Here is a 19,887-nt window from a genome sequence, read left to right on the forward strand (position 1 = left end):
GTCGTATTTAAACTTAAAGATGTATTCAAAATATATTTTAGATAATATAACAGCTGTTCTGTTTAAAATAGTAAATGGCAGTCTCTTTGATTAATATATTTATTGGCAGATATTGAAAATATAGCCTTATTAACAATAAATAATTCGCAAATAACTTTATATCATCAGTTTTATTGGAATTGATCATTATTATTATTATTATATTAAATTAAATTTTATTTGTTTCGTGAATCACTGCAAGCTCTAAAATACTCGTTGTTTGTTTTTAGTATACACTAGTATTCGACGATCTATAACTGGACCTGTTATGTGGCCACTTACAGGCGTTTCTTATGTAGTGGATAATGTCAGTGAGTCTAATAATTTCAAGTTCAAACCTACAGTCGCATATAAATACAACACACAAATGCAAACCAAAAAAAAACAGCACCAGAAAAAAAATCAAGCAATAAACAAATATCAACTATTAAAATCAGAAAAATAACAATTTTGAATGAAATGATAGCAGGCATCAATGATCTATGAAAACAAGTTTAAAAAAACCATTGTTATCTTTAAAAATTTGTTCGTCTTGTTGTTTGAATTATAAATTGTTTAATATCTCACTTCAAGTTGTGAATATTGTCAGAGAGAACTATCACATTTACACCTCACATATCCATAGATTTAAAGTAATTCACAATTATAAAAAACGGCCTCGTCCCCTTACAGTTAGAAAAATGTTGAGACGCTTCTTACCAGTCTTTATCCTTTAACAACAATTATTTTTGCGACAAAATATCGATGTAGAAAGATATTTTTTAAATTAGTTAAGCCAATTTTTAAAAATTCAACCGTGTTTTCAAAATGTTTCTAGTCCGTTGGGTGCCGCCCAATAAGTCATACACTTTCAGTATTAAATTTACGGAAAAACCAAGGTGATAAAAGTACTTGTTAACGTCAAAATATTCTTGTTATTTTAAAGTATCAGTGTATGTTTAATAAATAATATATATATATATAAATATATATATATATATATATATATATATATATATATATATATATATATATATATGTGTGTGTGTGTGTCTGTGTATAGGTGTGAATATCAGAAAGATAATATTCATAATTAATTATTTTTTAGTTGGTACAATGGATTTCAGTTTTAATTTGATCCTCATTTTCTTGAAAGATTTGAGCTGCCGAGCCAAAGATCGAATAGAAATTTACAGCAAATATTATTTAAACTTGTGTTAAGTGGTTCCACTCTACCAATCTTGTTCTTAGTTTTTCCTTTAGATCATAGTCTAAGAAATTTCCTCGGGTGACAACAATGTTTTCCTCCAAAACAACTCTCGACAGTTCGGCTGGCAGACGGTGACGTAACTGGTCCTCAACAAGAACGACAATCCTTTTAGGGTTAGCAGACGTCAAAGCAGATGTGGCTGCTCTACACATGAACAAGAACCAACGTTCACGTGACAAAAACGTTTCGTTGACAACCAGAAGAACGCGCCAACTTCTGTCTATGGCCTGCACAGTGGCAGAGGCCAGGTCAGTTGAAGGTGAGAGGTCACGGTCACGAATAAAGGTCGTTAACCCCAGCGTGTCCTCGATAAACTGCCTGAGGTCATGACAAGCAAACTGGTAATCTCTATCAGCATAACCAATGAAGACACCAATCTCGTAGTTGGAAGGTTTCTTTAGAAAAGTTTCACTAAACAAATTAAGCAGTCCAGAAATGATGTACGTTTTGTACTTGGTAACAAAAAAACACAGCAAAAACCCAATGAACATTAAACAGAACATTATAATAGAAAACCAAAGAAAAGACTCTCCCGTACATTTGCGCCAATATGCTCCAAGATCTGTTATGGATTCTGTATGTCTAGAAACCCCGTCAGTGTCAATACAAGAATAGTTTCTATCCAGATCCATATTTACAATTGTCAGCTTCATCCACAGGAGGAATTGGATGTCATGGCATCCACAAGATAAAACGTTCCCTTCTAAATACAAATTAAACCCCTTGTTGTCTGTTGCCAGCTTGTCTAAACTGTATCTCACGTCAGCTGTAAGAGTAATCAGGTCATTGAACCTCAGATCTAAAACCCTCAAGTTTGGGGTGTATTGTAGGTTAAACGGGAATTGTCGAAATCTATTCCCTGCAAGAAACAATTCTCTTAGATTTCTATTATACAAAAACGTCTTTGAGCTCATTGACTTAAAAGAGTTGAACGACAGTTCAAGCTGGTGAAGGTTTGTTAGATTTTGAAACAGCCTGTCTCCGAAGTTTGACATCAAGTCATTTGGTATCTGATTTCTAGACAAGTCCAACGTTTCTAGACCTGGCATCTTGTCAAAAAATGAATAGCTTAAAACGCTAATACCGTTACCAGCTAATATAAATATTTTTAAATTATCCAAACCTTTCACTGTGCTTGTATAAATCTCTCCAGAAGATTCGGAAATATCTAAAAAACATACATTGTTAGCTCCCACAAAAGTTACTGGAAGTTCAAAAGAAAGCGACGAGAACAATCTTTTAAAATCTAAATAACGTAGCGAGCTTGACATGTAGACAATGATACCCTTCTCAACGAACTTAGTACCTCGTTGTGAGAGCATACTACTCCCAACACTGTAAGAGTTTTTACTCCTTGTGCTTTTACCACTTTTACATTGATCAATATTTACAATTTCCATAAGTGATTTGGTTTTTGGTTCAAATGTATTGTAAAATTCGATCATGATGGTCTCTATAAGTTTCATGTTAAGTAATTGATATAGAATCGGTTTGGTACCATAGATTTGGTTTTCATTCAAATTAATACTTTTCAAGCATCGACCCCATACTGGGCTTGATAAGGCGCCTTCCATAATTACAAAAATTAAACATTTTTGTATAGAAACATGTGCCACGCATATTTTAGTTAAATATTTTGTAGACTTGCGTGTAAGGATGGCATCTCCCGTGAGTAGAGTGTTGTAAGAATCACCTCGAACCAAGCGGACAGATATCAGAGTAATCTTATCCATCGTTATATTAACCAAGTCTTTTAACATAAAAAGTACAATTTTTAGCTGCACGACAACATTTGTAAAACTAAGACTATTTAGATAGTTTAAACCAAAGAAAGGGGATTCATCGATCAGTAATTGGAAAGTTATGTCAATTATTTCCAAATTTTTAATCTGATTTATGTTTTTGAAACTTGAGTTAGTAATTCGGTTTAAATACCGACTTATAATTAAGGTTGAAAAGGATGTCAAATTTTTCGACTCTTCACCAAAGTATAAATCACCACCAAAACAACTAATGCTCAATGTGTCTAATTTCAGCAAACTTGAGAATATATCATTTGGACAAAAAGGCAGGTTAAAATAACCATCTTGTTCCAATGACATCACGGAAAGGCTTTTTAGAGGGGCGAATGTTTCTTTAGAAAATGTGTGTATAATTAGTGGATTAAAATTTAAATTTAGATATTCTAATTTCCCCAGGCCGGAAAAAGTAAGACTTTTAATTTTGTTGTGAGACAAGTCGAGCCGACGTAGGTAACGTAGGTTCTCAAAGATCGAAGGTACAGAGGTCAAAACGTTGTTGCCTAATAATATGGTAGTCGTATTATTGGGAAACCAGGAAAGGTCAAGACTGCGAATATTACGACCTTGACAGTCTACCACCGCGCCAGATGGTTGGTTCTGGATCGAACATGGCGACTGACTTGTGTCACTTCCGGCTGACTGAGTCACGTGGCTTGAAGTGGTCGTGTTGTTTTGTGATAGACCCATGCATGTATAGGCAAGAAGCCAAATCAGAGACAATGTCTTTTGTAGCTGTAGGTAGGTCTGAGCCGGTGGCATTTGTGTTTGTAACATTCAGTGAACCAAGCCAGATCTGAGACGAGATCTTATGTAGCTTTGAGGTGTCTCAACTTGCAACCTTCGTGTGTAACATTCAGTGAACCTAGTCAATGTATTATGTAGCTGTAGATATATATCAGCTCTAGAGATACGTGTGTTCAACATTCAGTGATGCAGAACTGGCCTGAAAATTTAAAAAAAATGTATTGTGGCTCGGATTAATTTTCATTACGGATGTGTAATATTCAAAGCTCTAAACATTATAAAAATGGAGATAACAGCATATTATTATTTGAAATTGCATCCAATATTATACAGTTGTATGATAGTATGAATAAATTAAATAATAAAGAAGGACTAACTAATTTTTAAATACTTTGTGCTAGAATAACAATTTGCCAAAGTCATACGTTTTATTATATTTATAAAACTGTACACACATATTTTCAAGCTTTTTTATACACTGATTTTAGATATAAAACGATTATTTATGATAAATACAATAATAAACTGCTATTTACCTATCCCCCTAAGAACAAAACTTAGTATTTTTTCTCAAGAAATTGTCCCCATCTGATCATTTTGGCCAAGACTCATAGCAGTAAATAAAACATTCTGAAGTTAATATAAAACAACAATAAACTCAAATGCCTATGTAACATGTGAAACCTAAAAGTAAAATAGAATTCTTCAACTTTGAATATTTAATTCCAGGAATAGAAAAAGGTAATCAACACGACTTACCTTGTTTCTTGTACACTCAGCAACGATTCAATTCTGCTCTACGACTGGCGTTCTTTTATCTCGCAACGTTGCAGCTTTTATAGTGACTGAACATTTAGGTCATACATAATGCAGAGAGGGGGTAAGATGGGGGTTGGAGGATATGGGAATTCAGACTTGACACCAATTAATACAATCGTTCCAGGAGGTTTTTCCTGTTCTTATTTCGATAACCCTACCTTAAGCTCCCCCCTCCCCCTTCCATTAAAGGTTTCGACGGTAAAAAAAGTAAAGTTACTTCCTGAATATTATATATATATATATATATATATATATATATATATATATATATATATATATATATATATATATATATATATATATATACCTTCCTCAGTGGGGAAAACATGTTAAAGTCGCCCACTGTGCCTTTGTGCTCTAAGGGGCTGACCCTGACAGACAAAAGATATTTTTATTGCTTAAGAAGACCAAACGTTTGTGGACGCAGCCAAGCGTTGCCACACGTTTTGTTTACACTGTTTGTGATGAACAACGTCTATAGGGTAGACTACACATGTAACAATGACTAGCTTTACGATGGCTCGGTATTAAAATCTAACAACAGTGAAGTCGACAAGGATAGTGTACAGGATGTCTGTCAGAATGCCATATTGAATAACAGAATAGTATGCCTTATCAAAATGCCGTATCGAAAGCAATACATCCTTAAAATAGGTTTAATAAAAATAGGTTACATACTTGTACATACAATGCAATTTCTGCCGAAGTTTACCTATTCTTCCCGTCTTGTCATTTAGATAATGCAATATTCAATATTATAATTTCTATGATAAGAAAATTATTATATTATGTTTTGTTTATTATTGTTTCGTACCTTTTATTACATACTAGAGTACCCGTCATCCGTTGGATAACTGTGGTTTTCGGGGGTCATCCATAAAAAAAAAACATCACGTCTGTCACTCAGAGGCATAGCGACCCTTCCCGGCGCCCGGGGACAAACTTTTCAATTTGAACCCACCCCCCCCCGCAAGATTTCGATTTGCAACCCCCCCCCCCAAACTTTGATGTGCACCCCCCTCAAGTTTTGATTTGAACCCCCCCCCCACCCAAACTTTCGATTTGCACCCCCCTCAACCTTTCAATTTATTTTTCCAACCCATTTTGGCGCCCCCTAAGGTCGGCGCCCGGGGACATATGCCCCCCCCCCCCTCCTCGTTACGCTACTGCAGTGTCACTTATCGTCACAAAAAACAGACCCCACATTCAAAAATATGTTTTTTATCTTTTAAAAACACCGAAAACACCGATTTCGGACTATCCCTTCATATACTGACGTCACAGGTGACCTACTCAACTCTACTTCACCTGCCCAGTGTCCTGCCAAGTCTCAGACAACATGTTTTTATCGTTTAAAAAACGATTCCAGCCGAGCATGTATCTGACCACACTATCCTTTCATATGCTTATGACAAAGAAACAGATGAACTCTACTTCATCTGCCCTGTATCTTGCAAAGTTCAGATAGGCAACTTTATCATTCACTTCTAAAAAAAAATTGAAAAAACAATATCATTGACATATTGGTCTAGAACCCGTGCCACCCGAATGAGAGCCGACTACACTGCCAACTTAGCTATTTACTCGTGACGTCACACGTGAATTTTTATACTATACTTTGAGTCTCCTTATGCAACTTCAGTTACGCGCATAGATTCTTGATCTAGATCTAAGTCTAGTAGTACTAACTTTCAAATTAAATTTTATCTTAAATTAGCCAAACAAAGATTTATATAAAATAATTAAGGCCTGAAATAGATTCTAGATGTAGAATTTACATTAAGTCTAGATCTAGAATTTACATTGAGTCTAGTGACCTACATCTATGCTAGATCTAGATCTAGATAACTATAGATCTAGATCTAGGCTAGATTCATAACTTTCCTTCGACAGCTGATCTTTAGATCTAGAGAAATTTATCGTAAAACTAAATGAAAAAGACAGTTGAAAATTGATATTAGTGTTGGAACGTAATAAATACATCAAACGGACGTATTGTTTAAGTTATAGCCGGCAGAAAATTAGCTTTGTAACGCGTTAAACTTTTGAATGGGCCACAAAGTCTATGATGGAGTCCGCCATTTTTATTGTACCAAAAAGTAAACACATCAAGGGACGTCACTATCCCCACAAAGTTTAGTTAATGTTTTAACATTTTAAAAAAATATGGTTAATTTACCTATGAATAAATTAATAAATTAATTAACGTCTTTAAATAAATTTGTGATTAACAGTCTGTCTGCATTAAAAAATTATTCTCTACCTACATACTATTTCACAGCTCTGCACGATGAGTGTAACCATGTACAATAGTCAATCAGCCAAACAAACAAACAAACAAAAAAACAAACAAATAAATATTCAAGCATGTAAACAACTTTGAGTTTTAGTAGTATATAGATAGGCCTATATATTTCGTAGTGATTGCCATTGAAAATGTAGTGTCTGTGTGGGTGTAGTTTATAAGCTGTGTTTTTACATCCCGACGTTACTATGAACGATACCTTGTGATCAGACCTGTCGTCAAAGACTTTACATACTTGAAATGTTTAAAAGTAAACCTGGTGGCGTCTTAATTAAACTTGGTGGCGTCTATTGTTGTGTTCTAAGTACAACGAGTTAAGTAATGTTACATCATGGCAGCTTGTAGTCTACATTACTGAGTGATAGCCGTCAAGGCTAAGTATTGTTTAAAATGTTATTGTAAAAAATCTATTGCTGATTGCTGAACTGGGAAGTGTTGAAAACCGCACCCACAATCTACTTCAGCAGACGGGGTTTAACCGCGTCTCAAGGAAGAAAATGGGGAGTATGTAAGAGAATTGTTACTACATACTTTATGTCTTAAGGGGTTGACGATATACACTCCCATGAATTAGCCAGAAGATCAAAAAGTAAAAGATATGACAGGTTTTAGTAAACATTTCAGTTACGGATACAAGTTAAACATCAGAAGATTCATCATTAACAGAGGAATAAGGAAGCGGATGAGAAAATTAAAGACTATGTAACTACTTTGAGCAAACTGCCGAAACTTGCAATTTTTTGCGAATAAATATCAAACTCATTGTCGAGAGCTCGAACACTGTCAAGAATAATTGAAAATTGTGGTAGATTATGAATACAACGGAGACAGAAGCCATGAGCATGTAAACAGCTTTTATTTGTTAACCGGACGGAAGTGACGAGAGACAACTATTTATATACATGTAAGAGACATCACTCAAGATAACAATATAAATATAATACTAATACAGAAGAGTGAGTTCCCTTGACCTCACAATTATCTCAATCTATTACATCCCTTTACCCTTAGAACACAATAACACATCTCTCAATAGAACAATTGATAGTATCCTAAAATCACCAATTATATTGTAACATGAACACTATGGTAGATTACATCCTTACAAACAATGCACAATATGCTACAACATAATCAAGATACAAAACAATGATGTCAAAGTCCTTTTGACCTTTAAAATCATAGGTCTAACTTATTTGGGACTTTGATTGTCCTGTTTGACCTTCTCAGTGGCTTTTGATTTGGTGACTCAATATTCTGACCATTTGGATTCTCTATCTCAGGAGGTCTAGGATTTAAATCATTAACTCCAGAATTTACATTTTCTGACTCCAGACAACTTGGTTCACTCATATCAACAGAACTTGGTTGTGGAACAAACTGAGTTGGTGTGAACTGTTCAGATTTGGTGGGATTGGCAGATTCACACTTATTATCTGCACAAGTTATTTTTAACTTTATAAGGCACAGGTCCTGTACATTGAACAATTTGACCTGGTATCCATTTTTCCTTTCTCCCATAATTTCTTAGATACACATTCTTATTAACAGCAAATTCTCTTTCAATGGATGATTTGTCATGATTTAATGGAACTATTTTTGAATTGGCATCTGGAAGTATTATGCTGTTATTCAGATCCTTGACTGACATAGATTTCTTTGATTGATCAATTTCCTCAGGTAATCTGATAGTGCTTTTCCTGGTAACCAAAAATACTGTTTAAAAGTACTATTCTGGACCATATCACTTTGCAACTGTGATCCAGTATTTGAAGTGGGTGTATTAAATGGCAAAAATCCTTTTTCTTTTCTTTTGATGTTACCCTTTTAGTTTCTGTAAGTGCTAATGATGTTAGCAAGGTTGTTTGATGATCACATTCCTTCTTACTAATGTATTCTCTTTAAAACATTTGAAATTGCCATATCACCATAATCATTTATTAAGTTACAAATACTTTGTTTAGGCAACTCTGACTGATAATGGACTGTATCTTCTCCATCTTTTATATTATCTTCACAAAGGTTTTTATTTCTTATTTAATATGGCCTTAAGTCATCATTCACAGACTCTTCAGGCCAACCATTCTTACAGTACTCATATACTTTTATTAAGCACTCATCTTTTTGTGTTTCTCTTTTAATATCATTCACCTTTATATTGGAGTTATCCATGATAGTGAAGAGAACAAATACATCTTCTGGTACATAGCTCAGGCTTTGGTTTTTTAAAGGTAATCTGCTAAGACTATCTGCACTATTCTCAGATCCAGGTTTGTATTTCAATTCATAATTGTATGCAGTTAGTGTGATAGCCCATCTTTGAATTCTTGGTGAGGCATGCTCAGGTAGGGTTTTGTTTTCTCCAAATAAACCTAGCAATGGTTTATGATCTGTAAAGATGGTGAATTTCCTACCAAACAGAAACTTATGAAATTTCTTAACACCAAAAATGATGCCTAAGCCTTCCCTATCTAACTGAGAATAATTTTTCTCAGCCTGGTTCAAAGATCTACTGGCAAAAGCAATGGGTCTGTCACCCTTCTCATCCATGTGGGACAATACTGCTCCTACACCATCTGGTGAAGCATCACATGTTAATATAAGTCTTTTCCCTGGGTCATAGTGAGTTAGTAAGGTGTCAGAAGACAAAGCCTCTTTTGCTGTATTAAAAGCAGCTTCTTGTTGTTTACCCCAGTGCCAAGTTGCATTTTTCTGTAGCAGCTTGTACAGTGGTGATAGTTTACCAGAGAGATTCCCTATGAACTTTGCATAGTAATTTATCAAGCCCAAAAAAGCTCTTAGTTGTTGGGTATTTTCAGGTTTGGGTGCTTCTTTAATGGCTTTTGTTTTCTCAGGTTGAGGTCTGATGCCTTGTTTGCTCAATATATAACCAAGAAAACTAATTTCTGTCAGCATGAATTGACATTTATCTTTGTTTATCTTTAAACCTTTTTCACCAACTATTTTTAATACTTTATCAAGTGTTTTAAGATGTTCAGTGTCATTCTTACCAGTTATGTACACATTGTCAAAGTACACACAAACATTTGGAATATCCTTAAAAATACTGTCCATGACAGCTTGGAAAATTCCAGGGCTAGATGATATGCCAAAACATAGTCTTTCATATTGGTAGAGTCCTTTATGTGTGTTTATTGTCGTATAGACTTTTGAATCTGGATGCAGTTCTAGTTGAGTGTAAGCATGACTAAAGTCTAATTCAGTGAATTTGTCTCCTCCTGCCAAATTCAAAGAAATTTCCTCAATGTTAGGAATAGGGTACCTATTTAGCTCTATTTGCTTATTCAGTGTAGTTTTATAATCTCCACAAATTCTTATAGAACCATCCTTCTTTAACACTGGCACAATGGGCGTTGCCCAATCGGAATAGTCTACCTTCTTTATAATGCCATTAGATTCCAATTTACTTAGCTCATTTTCAATTTTATTCCTCATTGCATAAGGTGGAACTCTAGCTTTGCAGTATCTTGGATTTGTGTCTTTAATGCTTATCTTCACTGTTCTATCATTTAGTAAACCTGAATTGCCAAAAACACTTTTATTTTCAGATATTACTTTATCTATTGAAGTAAGACTAGATTCTTTTCCATTGTTCAATGAACAAATACTCTCCCAATTTAACTTAAGATTACTTAACCAGTTCCTACCTAGTAATGGTGGTCCATTTCCTTCAACCACAAGAAGAGGAAGTTTAACACTTTGACCATTATAACTTACATGAACCATACACTCTCCTATTACCGGAACATTGTCACCAGTGTATGTTGTTAGACACTTGTGACATGGCTGTAGAGGCACTGATCCTCCTGTGACAGCGTCAAAGTCTTTCTTTGTGATGACTGTTAGAGATGCTCCGGTGTCAAGTTGGAAGCTGATGCTCTTACCGTTGATATTAACTAGTACACTGATGGGAGCATGACTTATTGATTTCACAGAGAACAGGTTGAAATCCGGCTGCGAATCAGTTTGAGCATTTTCACTGGTAGAGTGGTTCATTGGTTGGGTTAGGTAGTCTTGGTGAGAGTTAACATAGTGCTGCTTTTGGTTGCGGTACTGTCTTGACTGGCTAGATTTAGCAACAGACGAAGACTTTGCAAAGCAGGCCTTGGCAATGTGACCTTGCTTACCGCACTTATAACAAGTTGCTAACTTGAACTTGCACCGATGAGATGCATGGGGACCTTTGCATCGATGACATTTTTGATAATTATTACTAGATTTAGATCTAGGATTTGAACGAGCAGGCTGTTTAGCATAAGTTGGAATGCTCTGATGGGGTTGATGTTTATTGACTAACCTGCTGTTTACTGCATGGATCTCTGAAGGTGCTAAAGATCTCGCCGCATCTGATGACTGCTGGAATGAAGTTGCAAGTTGTATTGCTTTTTCTAATGTGAGATCTGACTCGAGCAGCAACTTTCTTTGAATATCAGGGCTGTTTACACCTGTCACAAACTTTTCACATAGTCTGTCAGACAGCGTATTGCCGAATTCACAAAATTTACTTAAATGACGTAAAGCAGCAACATATTCTGATATTGACTCGTTTGGTTGACGAGTCCTACTGTCAAATCTAGCTCGACATAGAAACTTTGATGGGGTAGGCGCATGGTGGTCTGTTAGCAATTTGCTCAGCTCGTTAAAGCTCTTGGTAGTTAGACTAGCTGGTGCGCATAAGTCTTTTAGTAGCCTAAATTGTTGAGGCCCTATGACTGTTAACAAAACAGCTCTCTTTTTGGCTTCTATCGTCACGTCGTTTGCTTCAAGGTAAAAGCTTAACCTATCTAGGTAATCTTGAATGATTTCATCATTCGCATCAAATTCTTTTATTTGGCCATACAGCGCCATTATTCTAGAAATACTTAGCTAATAAGCTCTAGCAAACCTCTTTTTTGCGTAAGTAGGTGCTCTTTCTAGTCGATTTTTATCCTCGTCGCCAAAATGTGGTAGATTATGAATACAACGGAGACAGAAGCCATGAGCATGTAAACAGCTTTTATTTGTTAACCGGACGGAAGTGACGAGAGACAACTATTTATATACATGTAAGAGACATCACTCAAGATAACAATATAAATATAATACTAATACAGAAGGGTGAGTTCCCTTGACCTCACAATTATCTCAATCTATTACAAAAATAATACTAGAAGTTGTAATTGGCGCAGACTCAGTTGACGCCTAAAACCTGTGTAGAAATGTGTTGAATTGTGGAGGCTACGGAAAGAGATTTCAGAATACTGTGTGCTGGAAGTTTTCTCGAAAAACAATAGCCCGAATGCCGTAATGGCCCTAATGTATGCAGCATCAACTCAAGATAATTTGTGAATGTCATCCTCGTATAGAACATCCAGAATTAATGCGACTAAGAACAAACTGAGAATGTATAATGAAAGCACGCTTTCGCTATTTCGAAAGGCGACACTATTTGTTAAAATACCCAGTTACCAACAAAAGTTACAGGTTTGTTTTCGTCATTGTCAATTTATATTGTGTGGCAACCATAACAGGGATTAGTAAAGTTGAACACATGAGTCTTTTTTTCCTGTAATCCACGGCTAATTTACATTGATGTTATTAACACCTTGCAAGCAACAAATAATGGAAGTCAAAGTTCTGAATTTCATAAGACACCACATTGCTTTGCTCTTAAGAAAATACATGTTCGATTACCAATAAACCAAACATTCAGGTAATTTGAAATAAAAACTTTTTTTATGAATTTGAAAGAAGGTACAGAATTAGATCTTTTACTTACATGTGAAATTTTATTTATCTATCTGAAATAATACTCTAGTTATAGGCTTTTAAAAATTTAAAGCAGAAAAAGTACCACTTCTGTTTATTGGAAATCGCTCAAAAGTTGATACGGATCTACGATTTTGATAAAATACTTATATATGAAATTTCATCAACCTAGCTTTAACGGTACTCAAGTAATCGTGTTTACACACGGACACAACCACAAAAGGTAATCAACACGACTTACTTTGTTTCTTGTACACTCTGCAACGATTCAGTTCTTCTCTACGACTGGCGTTCTGTTATCTCGCACCGTTGCAGCTTTTATAGTGACTGAACATTTAGGTCATACATAATGCAGAGAGGGGGTAAGATGGGGGTGGGGGGGATTGGGAATTCAGACTTGACACCAATTAATGCAATCGTTGCAGGAGGTTTTTTCCCGTTCTTATTTTGATAACCCTACCTTAACAATTTGTTTTTCAAATTAAAAATTAATACAGTAAAGAAGTTATGTATAGGTTAAACACTACAAGTTTAGATGGGTTCTCAAACTCTTGTCTTGAAGGGTGGTATTTAAGACAGATGACAAGCAGTTTGGGAAGCCACACCCCCCCCCCCCCCATTGAAGGTTTTGACGGTAAAAAAGAAAAGTTACGTCCTGAATATTATCTATATCTATCTATCTATCTATCTATCTATCTATCTATCTATATATATATATATATATATATATATATATATATATATATATATATATATATATATATATATATATATTTAACTTCCTCAGTGGGGATAACATGTGGTCTAAGGGGCTGACCCTGACAGACAAAATATATTATTATTGCGTAACAAGACCAAACGTTGGTGGACGCAGCCAAGCGTTGCCACACGTTTTGTTTACACTGTTTGAGATGAACAAAGTCTATAGGGTAGACTACATATGTAACAATGACTAGCTTTACGATGGTTCGGTCTTAAAATCTGGCAACAAGTAATTCGAAAGCAATATATCCTTATAATAATTTGAATAAAAATAGGTTACATGCTTGTCCATAAAATGCAATTTCTGACGAGGTTTACCTATTTGTCCCGTCTTGTCATTTAGATAAAGCAATATTCAATATTATAATTTCTATGTTAAGAAACTGGCTATTACATTATGTTTTGTTTATTATTGTTACGTACCTTTTATTACATATAGGCCTATATATTTCGTAGTGATGTCGAATTGAAAATGTAGTCTCTGTGTTGGCCTAGTTTATAAGCTGTGTTTTTACATCCCGCCTATGAGACTTTACATACTTGAAATGTGTAAGTAAACTTGGTGTAGTCTATTGTTGTGTTCCAAGTACAATGAGTTAAGTAATGTAACATGGTGTCAGCTTGTAGTCTACATCACTGAGTGATAGCCGTCAAGGCAAAGTATTGTTTAAAATTTTATTGTAAATATCAATTTCGATGTGTGGAACTGAGAAGTGACGAATTTGTAAAAGCATTGTTTTAACACACTTTATGTCTTAAGGGGTTGACGATATACACTCCCAGAAAATCACAAAGTAAAAGCTATTAAACATTTATAGCTACGACGGATACAAGTGAACAGTGTTCCAGACATTTTCTGATGTGGGGGGGGGGGGGCGGACACTGTCAAAAGTATGTATTTTCTATATAAATACCATTTCGTTCGTGGGGGCGGTAGGCTTTCTTCGAAGAGATCCCTGGAAGAAACTCTGCAAGTTAAACACTAAAAGATTCATTAGAGGAATCAGGAAGCGAATATGAAAATTGAAGACTGTAACTAGGTTGCGCACGTTACCGAAACTTTTTTTTGTTTTGCAAATATGTATCAGACTCATTGTTGAGAGCTCGAATAATGCCAAGAATAATTGAAAATAATACTAGAAGTCGTAATTGGCACGGACTCAGTTGACGCTAAAAATACTGTGTAAAAATGTGTAGGATTGTGAAGGTAATGGAAAGATAGTTCAGAATACTGGGAGCTGGAATTTTTCTCGAAATACACTTGCCCGAATGTTGTTTGCCCAAATGCAGGTTTTTAAAGGATGGACACTAGTCCGAATGCGCGAAGCATCAGCTCGGTAGAATTCTTGAATGTCATATATACTCGTATAGAACATCCAGACATCACATAGTGTTGCTACTAAGAACAAACTGAGAATGTATAATGAAAGCACACCCAGTTACCAACTAAAGGTACAGTTTTGTCTTCGTGATTGTGAATTAATATTGTCTGGCAAAAATAACAGGGATTAGTACAGTTAAAAACATTATTTTTTCCCCGTAATCCACGACAAATTTACATTAACGGTATATACACCTTGCAAGGAGCGAATAACGGATAAAGTCAAAGTTCTGAATTTCATAAGACACTACATTGCTTGGCTTTACAGAAAATACGGGTTCGGAACGCTGGTGTTCCGAAGCAAGCACTGCACTTGGGTTTCCCAGTCCGGGAAACTCACCTCCCCTCCTCCAGTGGGTGGAAGGCCGGTGAACACACTCAGCTTGTTGTGTGCTGGAGCACACACCTCCACCGTCACGGCCGCTGCGCATCTGCCTGCATCGCCGCCATCTTCGCCTTAAGTTCGTCCAGCTGCTGGGACAACTTCTCGAACGTCGGATCGCTGCTCTCCATTCCTACCTCTCAAAGTCAAGCCCCCCGTTGGGCGCCAAAATGTAACCCTCACTCAGTGGGGATGCTTTTACCCACTGAGTTGTTGTGGTTAAGACGGGCTGACCCTGAGATTAAGAACACACGGACTCCGACAGTTGTTGTCAAGTACTCCTTTATTCACAGCATCGAGCCATGACGGCGATGCAACACAGTAGTACAAAACAAACTAGCCAAGAAGAAAAAACTGTAGCCCTTCATTAGGTCTACATCTTGGTCACCGTGTCCACAGACAGCAGCCTTGTGTGTGACTGACACGGCTAGGCAAGAAACTACCCACAGTCCCATGTCACATGACATGGGACAGAGGTAACATCGCTCACAAAAGCATGAAAAAAACAACTACGTCCACAGGGCCACAGCCCCACAAGCAACTCAATGAATTAAAACTTCATATTTGTATCCCCCTTGGCTGGTAACCAACCATATGTGTTACACAGAAAAGACTAAAATAATCAAACACATCTATTTTTAGTAAAGACAGACAAAAAAAACAGTTATTTTTTACAACCATATTTTTTAATAACATCTTAAAATTTATTATTTTTAAAATATTTGCTTTTGCGTTTCGATCAATTGCGAGACTTTTATCGCTGCTATCTATAGCGAACACGCAATTCCCGAGGTAAAATTAGATTCTGATTGCTGCATTTTTGCTGTTAACACAATACATTCACACATGCACAAATATACACACATATACACATGTGAGGGGAGCTCACTTGTTTCTGTGACATCAGCATATGAAGGAATAATGTGGTCAGATACATACTCAGCAATAATCGGTGTTTTAAAAAGACAAAAACGTGTCTGAATCGTGAAGTCTTTTCGAATGTGGGGTCTTACTTTTGTGACGATTTGTGACAGTGAGAATGGGAGGGGAACGATAAAATGGTCAAATAAACGTGAAGTCTTTTATGCAGTGGGGAAGGAAAGATAAAAATTGTCTAACAAACGTGACGACAATTATGGATGACCCCAGAAACCTAGTCTTACTTTATTTAAAATAAAATGTCTGGTCATCCTCTACGAAACACATTAGAAGGTACAGGCCTAAAACATAAGGTATCTTTTTCAGATGCCTGCAGTAGTGTTTGTATTTCTTTCAGATGCCTGCAGTAGTGTTTGTAACTCTCTTTCAGTTTCCTGTAGTAGTGTTTGTCATGTCATTTGTGGTGTAGTAATTGGGCTGAAAATAGTTAAAGTATATTGTATAAAGATTGCGCATTTGTTTCGAAATTGTTCTGTCTTCTGGTTAACCTATCTTATTTCTTCTTCTTTTCTTTTTAAAAATCTCCCCCCCTCCATTCGCCTATCCCCGAAACAAAAAATAAGTATTGTTTGACGACTAGTAATGCTTCTTGTGACACGTAGACTTCAAATGAGATTTTTTTTTAAATTCTTCTGGGTGTGCTTTTATAGCCTCAGTACCAGTAGCGTACGCAGGGGGGGAGCAGGGGGAGCGGCCGCTCCCCCTCTGGCCATTTTTAGCATAGTGGCGCCTTTTTGGAAACTTTTTAAACTCAAAGTTTTAAACATTGATATTTGTTAAAAAAATTTCTTTGGTCGGCACATTTGAAACCTAAATCTCTGTGAATAATTGTTCTTGCAATTACGAGTAAAAGGTGTATGTGCAATAGAGTGATCTAACCCATACCTTCTTATTATGTAAAGAATTATCTTTAAAGAACACTAAAAGTCAGTAGCTAATTAAAAAGTGCGTGATCTGAAATGTTAGACCGATATTTTAGTTATATACTAGAATACCCGTCATCCGTTGGATAACTGTGGGTTTCGGGGGTCATCCATAAAAAAACATCACGTCTGTCACTCAGAGGCATAGCGACCCTTCCCGGCGCCCGGGGACAAACTTTTCGATTTTAACCCCCCCCCCAAGATTTCGATTTTCAACCCCCCCCCCCTCAAACTTTTGATGTGCACCCCCCCCCACTCAAACTTTCGATTTGAACCCCCCTCAACCTTTCAATTTATTTTTCCAAACCATTTTGGCGCCCCAACATATGTCCCCCCCCCTTCCCCCCTCCACCTCCCCCCGCCTCCCCTTCCCCCCCCCCCCGCCTCCCCTCCCGCCCCCCCCCCGCCTCCCCCCCCCCCCCGCCCCCCCCCCCTCCTCGCTACGCTACTGCAGTGTCACTTATCGTCACAAAAAACAGACCCCACATTCAAAAATATGTTTCTTATCTTTTAAAAACACCGAAAACACCGATTTCGGACTATCCCTTCATATACTGACGTCACATGGGACCTACTCAACTCTACTTCACCTGCCCAGTGTCCCGCCAAGTCTCAGACAACATGTTTTTATCGTTTAAAAAACGATTCCAGCCGAGCATGTCTTTGACCACACTATCCTTTCATATGCTTAGGACAAAGAAACAGATGAACTCTACTTCACCTGCCCTGTATCCTGCCAAGTTCAGATAGGCAACTTTATCATTCACATCTAAAAAAAAAAAATTGAAAAAAAATATCATTGACATATTGGTCTAGAACCTGTGCCACCCACATGAGAGCGGGCTACGCTACCAACTTAGCTATTTACTCGTGACGTCACAAATGAATTTTTATACTATACTTTTGAGTCTGCGCGCATAGATCTAGATCTAACCCTAGTAGTAGTAACTTTCAAATTAAATTTAATCTTAAATTAGCCAAACAAAGATTTATATAAAATAATTAAGGCCTGAAATAGATTCTAGATGTATTAAGGCCTGAAATAGATTCTAGATGTAGAATTTACATTAAGTCTAGATCTAGAATTTACAATGAGTCTAGTAGTGACCTAGATCTAGATCTAGGCTAGATCTAGGCTAGATTCATAACTTTTCTTCGACAGCTGATCTTTAGATCTAGAGAAATTTATCGTAAAACTAAATGAAAAAGACAGTTGAAAATTGATATAAGTGTTGGAACGTAATAAATACAGCAAACGGACGTATTGTTTAAGTTATAGCCGGCAGAAAATTAGCTTTGTAACGCGTTAAACTTTTGAATGGGCCACAAAGTCTGTGATGGAGTCCGCCATTTTTATTGTACGAAAAAGTAAACACATCAAGGGACGTCACTATCCCCACAAAGTTTATTCAAAGTATTAACATTTTTAAAAAAATACGGTTAATTTACCTATGAATAAATCAATAAATTAATTAACGTCTTTAAATAAATTTGTGATCAACAGTCTGTCTGCATTAAAAAAATATTCTCTACCTGCATACTATTTTACAGCTTTCCAGATAGAGTCGAACATATCACAATATTCGATCAGGCAAACAAACAAACAAACAAATAAATATTCAAACATGTAAACAAACTTGACTTTTAGTAGTATATAGATAGGCTGTTATTCCGAATCTTTTACTTCTAAATTTAAAAGCTGGGTTTTATACCAACTCTGATTTTAAAAACTTGCATTATGCTGAAAAAGTTTAGCATTTATGATGACAATATATTTAATTCTGATTGTAGATAAAATATTTTTGTAAAAACGAATAGTGTTAAACTACTTTATTAGATTCTTAAGTAGTTATTGATTTGTTTTGATATTTATAATAAAATATGTAGACATATACATATTTATATTAAGAAATTGATTATTTCCCCTTTTCGCTAGTCTTAATAGATGTCCCAGGAATTATTATGCATTTTTTTTACAAGGATTACGAAACAGATTATGCCGTTTATTGTTTTTGGTTCTAGTATGATTATATATATATATATATATATATATATATATATATATATATATATATATATATATATATATATATATATATATATATATATATATATATATATATATATATATTTCTTTAGTATGAAACCATTTTTTTTGTTTCATCGGCGTACATTGTGTTTTTTTTTATTTCTTCAGAGTGCTAATTTAAATTTATTTTACATCATATGGAAGAAATATCATACAGCTGATATATATATATATATATATATATATATATATATATATATATATATATATATATATATGTATATATATATATATATATATATATATATATATATATATATATATATATATATATATATATATATATATATATATATTTGCTATTTCCGCTCCCCCTATACCGAAAACCTGGATACGCCTCTGCTCAGTACATCCAGGAATGCAGGTTTTATATTTCGGAGTTTCTCTACTTGATAGGTAACTGTCTCCATTTAATAAGCAGCTTCTAACGAAGTTCAGATTACGGATTAGCCAAAGTTTACTAGAGTATTTAACCATATAGCCCCATTTTTCTAACTTTAATATTTTATAAATTTAGATCTTAGTAAAAAACGTTTTATGCTTGGTAACAAAAAAACACAACAAAAACTCAATGAACATTAAACAGAACATTATAATAGAAAAACTATCCCGTACATTGACGTTAATATGCTACAAAACTTGTTATCTAAATACTACTAAAACTCAAGTTTGTTTATATGTTTG

The 19,887-nt window shown here is 35.4% G+C and overlaps 1 protein-coding gene across 1 annotated transcript; it reads right to left on the minus strand.

The window, feature by feature from the left end:
• Nucleotides 1-1,224: 1,224 nt before the first annotated feature.
• LOC131936194 (toll-like receptor 4) lies at nt 1,225-8,646 on the minus strand. The gene is made up of 3 exons (XM_059293107.1): nt 8,221-8,646; nt 6,300-6,337; nt 1,225-2,337 (listed from the first exon to the last, which is right to left on the minus strand). The coding sequence occupies exons 1-3, from the start codon at nt 8,477-8,479 to the stop codon at nt 1,225-1,227; spliced, it is 1,410 nt and encodes a 469-aa protein (XP_059149090.1). The 5' UTR covers nt 8,480-8,646.
• Nucleotides 8,647-19,887: the final 11,241 nt, after the last annotated feature.

The sequence above is a fragment of the Physella acuta genome, unplaced genomic scaffold (genome assembly GCF_028476545.2).
Source record: "Physella acuta isolate Inbredline_101_S28 unplaced genomic scaffold, ASM2847654v3 ptg000171l, whole genome shotgun sequence".
Lineage (NCBI taxonomy): Eukaryota > Metazoa > Mollusca > Gastropoda > Physidae > Physella > Physella acuta.